Here is a 5,594-nt window from a genome sequence, read left to right on the forward strand (position 1 = left end):
GATGTTATTTAATAATGTAGGCAGTAAAGTTGTGTAAATGTTAATTATAAATTTCTACAAGTTCATCATAATATTTCTGAAAGTTCATCTGTGCTATTTGAAAGCTATATTGTCCTCAATGCCAAGCTTTTAACAAAACTATTGGAATTTGCGATTCCCCTATTGTTATTTCCTTTGCATCTAAGGTGAAAGGGAATAGGGCATTGTGGTTATTGCACGTCTCATGTCTCGATGGCCTTTTAATACATTTGGAAGTAAACTCTGTAGAATCGCGTGGTGGGTACCTGGCATTAGCCTCGCTCCTAGAACAGAATACATAAAAAACAAGAAGGAACGCCACACTCATGTGTAGAGCAAACTAGCCCATCAAATGGAACCCTTGCTACACCAAGGTTAGATCTTTTGGGCGTGTATTTGTCTCGCTGGTTGTGATCTTCCCAGCTTGGATGACAATTATTCATAGATCTAGGGGCTCTTTTATTCAAATGATTTTATAGAATTTATTTGGCATTGGAGACGTTAAGTTAAGATCAAGACTTGAAGGTGGTGTTGTACATGTGCTCGAGAATGTTAGACTCGTGGCAAGGATTCGAATAAATCTAATGTCTACAAAGTGGACAGAAACAAGGAAACTAAGAGTCTATAAGGAACAAAAAATGCTCGTGATGAAGGGAACAAGGACCAATAACATTATGTAGCAACCATAGTTGCAGGTGCATCCGATGAGAAGCTAGGTGTGGTGACATCTTTTAATCGATGCTGATAAGTATGAGAATGAGGACTTGGCAGCCAGCTCATGCAAGTGAGCAACAAAGGAATACCCCAGGTTCAAACATGCACATGCGTTCACGTGAAAACGACATGTTCGCTAAGGTGATGTTTGATCAAATTAGTGTCCAGTATGTGCATGGGGCTACAATTGGACTTGGAATATGCGCAAGGTGGGGTGATGGAGTCGAACGCGGGTAAAACCAAAACTAACATTTGAAAGACACGACGAGGAGCCAAAATTAGACTATACAAACAAGTAGGCTAAACATGAGAATATGGAAGAAGGCTCTCGCTGCCCATGGCTGAGGCATGAGGGCTTCACAAGCTTTGTCTTCGTCGTTGTACTAGGTTGATTTACTGCACGAGGCATCTATAATCATGTATGTGGATGTAGATGTTGATCGATGAACCTCATTAGCAAATATAGTCCGCCATGTAATAGTTTAATCGCAAATTTGTACTAGCATCCAATTGCTAAGTATATTGAACTTCATTTAAGGCCTCTTTCGTTCGCAAGATTCCTAAAACACGTGAATAAAAAACAGATGAATGGAGTGGCATGCCAATCTTCAATACTAGGGGATTAGTATGGGCTTTCGATTGTGCGCAGGAAAAGCTTAGAGCATCTCCACTCCCCCCCCCCCTCCCCCAGGAGCCATTTTTTTAGCCGGTTGGGGTCATGCTGGCGGAAATTTTGGCATGGGAGGGGAGTTTCCCAGCAGTGCCCCCATCCAACAATGAAGGACAATAGAGATGAGAGGAAAAAGATGGAGTGTGGGAGAGCTGAAGGCATGCACGTGGGTGGGCCTGTTGCATGCAAGATAGATAGAGAGAGAGGCGAGATGGAGTGGGAGGCTGATAGTGGGCCTGCTGCATGTAAATAATAGCGCCGACGCCTCCGTCGGACCCCCGGCTCCCTGGGTTTGGGTTGGGATCGCCGGATGTAACTCTGCCCAAATCCGGCGCAAAACAAGGTGGTAGGGGCGTGACTGGAGTAATCTTTTACTGGCGATGCTAGAAAAGGCCTTGGGGGGAGGGGGGCTGGGTGGAGATGCTCTTAGGGCATGTACAATGCATAGCCTCAAGGTGATGCCTCGCATGCCATGTAGGATCGGATATGACGTAAAGTAGGTTCGGATAGGGAAACATGATCCTCTCCAGGAGACGGGTGCTTGAAGAGAAAACGTGTGGTCCAGTGACAAAAGCTAAAAAGGTTGAAATGAAAAATAGAGATGTATGTGTACTAGAGTCTTTATTTTCTATTTTTTAATGAGGTCCACTAGTGATAGCTTGCATTGGAGAGAGAAAATTAATGTAGATGCTTCAAATTACTTTTTGTCATGGCGCATATGTATCCATATACCACCATTGTACATGCCCTTAAGATCAAGTTGGAGTGGACGAAAGTTTTTCTATAACCTAAGGAAAGTTTTCTATGGAATTATAATCCAACGAATCAAACAACCTATGCAGCGGAAAATCCTAAGGTTTAGAATCCTCCAAATTTCCTCGAGAAATTATTTGAATCAAAGAGGCCCTTAAGGTGTCGATTAGGTGGTCACATTTTCGTTTATGATGTTTGATCAGATGAGGCAAATCTTACGCTTTGCTCAGAACTAGTCAGTCAAACTGATCTTTAAAAAGAGTCAACCTTACATCTTTTGTCATCGTGACAGTTGCGCATGAACTAATCAATTCAGACATGCCCTTGCCTGCTTTACATGTGTGTAGCATGCAAGCTTGCAAAACCACACGAATTTCAGAAGACAGAGCACGATAAAAAAAGCCCGAAAAGAACCTACACTCTCCCGTCCATTCCATCAAAAAGTCCCGACCACATCCCTTTGACCTGCGGCAGCTGCGCCACGAACGCTTGCCATGGAGGATAGCCGACGCCGCTGCCCCGGACGCGGCCGTCCATCCTCAGCGACAGGTACCTGCGCACAACATCCGTCGGCGAGAAAGAAAAATTCGATTACGAGAATTCAACAGCCCGAACAGCTGAAAGCTTCAGCGAAATGTTCAGACGAACTAATTTCAGTGCTACTCACACAGGGGAATCAGGCGTCACATTCGCCATCTTCTTCTGCTCAGCCAACCATCTGCAACAAGTAACAGAGTATCAATCAGCACGACGAGATTCGCCATTGTCAATCCTTCGTGCGGGAGCAAGAGAGTAGATTCTTCGTGGTCTCGTACTTTGCCCACTCGGAGGTGTACACCGGCGAGAGCTGCCAGAGCCTCCTGCTCTTCCTGACGACCTCCTCGTCCTCCGCCTCCGCCTCCCCGCCGTCGCCGTCCTCGCCGAACTCCAGCGCCGGCGCGTTGCCGTCCGTGGGGAAGGGCAGCACCAGCACGCCCCTCTCCATGAGGTCCCTGAGGAACGGCCTGCTCCGGCGGAACGACTCGGCGACGAACTCGGCGGGGCCGGCGACGATGACGAGCCGCGCGCTGCCCCGCAGCTCGCTCAGCGGCACCACCCGGCCGCCGTCGCCGACGCGGAGCTTGAGCCTCGACAGGTTCTCCTCCCGCGTCAGCCTGGCCACCTGCGCGTCGCTGGCCTTGCGGTCGCGCGAGTAGAGGAACGCGAAGACGGCCACCGCCGCCACGTCGATGCCCAGGCCCTTGAGCGTCTCCGGGACGCCCGCCGCCCTCGCGGGGTTCCCCAGCGCCGGGAGGAGCTGCGTGAGCGCGATGAGGCTACCCAGGCCCGCGCTGGCCATGAAGGCGAGGTAGAAGAACATGCGCACCGACCGGAACGGGGACAGCACCTCGCTCCTTATCTTGGCCATGGAGCTGCTGCTGCCGCCGCTGCGAGAGTCGAACGAGGCCATGAACGACGGGCCCAGAGCCGAGCCAAGCACAGACAAGAAGAAAGACGACGGGGCGGCTACCTTACCTCGTTGCCCGGAGCGGCGGAAGGGGGTGAGGAGGGCTTGTTCGCGGCGGAGCACCGGGCGCCGCGGCGTGCTCTGCTGCTGCAGGATAAGGAGGCCGACGGCTTCCGAGAAATCGGCGGGAGAAAGAGGAGCGGGGCGGGCAGGGAGACGGTGGCGGGGGAGGAGGGGATCGGCCGCGCGGCCATCGTCATGGAGCTGCAGGTTCGCTCGCTGGCGCTGCGTGCAGCAGACCGGAGCCTTTCGCTGCGACGGAGGGTAGGATTTCCCTTTCTTCTCCTCTGCTTTTTTAACCGCCACTCGATTTGTGGCGGCAATCGCAACAGCAAGGCGGGCAAGGGAAGGAGAGGAGCGGCCCACGCTTGGCCTTGTAGGCAGGCAGGCAGTCACTTCGCTCGAGTTTGCCTGGCTTTCTGAATGCCAAGTTGCTGTGTATATTCTCTCGAAAAAACAAGTTGGTGTGTATTTTGGCAGTACCAGTATTCAGATAAATTCCAAAACGCTTACTGCTATTTGAGCTCCTGAGGCAGACCAAATATCCAGATGGTATTGGCGAGACTGCAGCACGGTTACACTGTCAACAAATGTAATGTAAAGCTGATGCATTGTGCAAACTGGGCGTAAGCTCAGGAAAAAAACTGCAGCATTGATCTGTATTCAGATTACTAGCACAGAGGAACTGGCAAGAGCAAGGCTTCATCAAAAGATTATGGTTAAGCTGTGCCACAGCCTGGAAGACGATGCAGTTATCTGTATGCAGATTTGTAGAGCACAAGCTGAAGAAGTTCCACAAATAGTATGGTTACAGTGTCTCAAAGCTGCAAGCTTAACTCAGTAAGCTGCAGACAACACAAGCTGATGTTCGATCTGAATTCGGAGTCGCAGAGACTACGCCGTATTGTAAGAAACATTGAGCTTCTTTAACTGCTCCTCCAGCACCGGGTGGCACTTCTCGAAGGACAATGTCCTCAGGGAGACCGGCAAGCCCGTATGTGGCAACGACCGAATCTTCGGACAGTTGAATATCCGCAGGAACTGGAGAGTCGACAAAGTGCACAGCTCTTCAGGGAGTGCAACAAGATTCCCACAGTCCTGAAACAACAGCTCTTGCACCGCTGGAAAGCACCAACACAGCTTCTTGTTGTGAGGACCATGAACAATGAGTCGGTGGACTGGTAGAGGACAACGGTCTTAAGGGCAGGTAATGTGCTTCTCATCATCATGCTGAGCAGAGAGGTGCTACTGATGGTCAGGCACTCCAGCTTCTGTAACCCTGGCCTTCGCCGACGTCCAGAAACATCAAGGGATCAAGGTCTGTCAACCTAGGGCAGTTCACAATATGCAGGTTGATGAGTGACGAAAGGTGGTGCAGTCCACCCAAGGATCGCAGGCTGCTGCAGTTATCGACATACATCCCTCGGAGTGATCGCAGCTGCGAAACTATTTCTGCTGGAAGGGATAGTAAGTTAGGACAGTTGTATATAATCAAGCTTACAAGTGAAGGCAGGTTGTGCAAGCAGGATGGAAGTGATGCATCGACATGGCCGCATGATCTCATAAGCAACTCCACCATTGATGGCGGCAGGGTCAGTTTCCTTGTGGGTGGAAGCTCTGGACAATTTTGAATTTCCAATACGCGAAGAGAAGCAAAGCCCCGAAATCTTTCCACAGGGAGCAATGCTAGTTTTGAGCAGTTCATAACAGTTATTTCGGTGATTCCCTGCAAGCTCTGTGCCTGTAGACACTCATCGAGACTCCTGAGGTTTCTGCACCGTATGATGTGCAACCTCCTGAGGGAAGAAGGGAGGCTGGTGACTTCAGTTAGGAAATGGCAGTTGGAGAGACTGAGCTCGCACAAACAGCAAAGTTTTCCAGCCTGCAACCAAGATGGTGTTTGGATGCCACTGTAGTGCTTCAATTTCAAAC

The 5,594-nt window shown here is 50.1% G+C and overlaps 1 protein-coding gene across 1 annotated transcript; it reads right to left on the reverse strand.

Annotated features, from left to right (window-relative positions):
* Nucleotides 1-2,388: 2,388 nt before the first annotated feature.
* LOC119355686 (protein LOW PSII ACCUMULATION 1, chloroplastic-like) lies at nucleotides 2,389-4,186 on the reverse strand. Its single transcript, XM_037622533.1, has 4 exons — nucleotides 3,666-4,186; nucleotides 2,971-3,582; nucleotides 2,823-2,873; nucleotides 2,389-2,708 (listed from the first exon to the last, which is right to left on the reverse strand). The coding sequence occupies exons 1-4, from the start codon at nucleotides 3,860-3,862 to the stop codon at nucleotides 2,570-2,572; spliced, it is 999 nt and encodes a 332-aa protein (XP_037478430.1). The 5' UTR covers nucleotides 3,863-4,186; the 3' UTR covers nucleotides 2,389-2,569.
* Between the last annotated feature and the right edge of the window lie 1,408 nt (nucleotides 4,187-5,594).

The sequence above is a fragment of the Triticum dicoccoides genome, chromosome 2A, assembly GCF_002162155.2.
Source record: "Triticum dicoccoides isolate Atlit2015 ecotype Zavitan chromosome 2A, WEW_v2.0, whole genome shotgun sequence".
NCBI lineage: Eukaryota > Viridiplantae > Streptophyta > Magnoliopsida > Poales > Poaceae > Triticum > Triticum dicoccoides.

Bases quoted from the DNA above. Each gene is read 5' to 3' on its own strand.
- LOC119355686 (XM_037622533.1), bottom strand. From the start codon at position 3,862: ATGACGATGGCCGCGCGGCCGATCCCCTCCTCCCCCGCCACCGTCTCC. The intron at 3,583-3,665 runs GTAGCCGCCCCG...CGACTCTCGCAG, and splicing joins GCTCCGGGCAACGAGGTAAG to CGGCGGCAGCAGCAGCTCCA. The intron at 2,709-2,822 runs GTGAGTAGCACT...TGTTGTGCGCAG, and splicing joins GTGACGCCTGATTCCCCTGT to GTACCTGTCGCTGAGGATGG.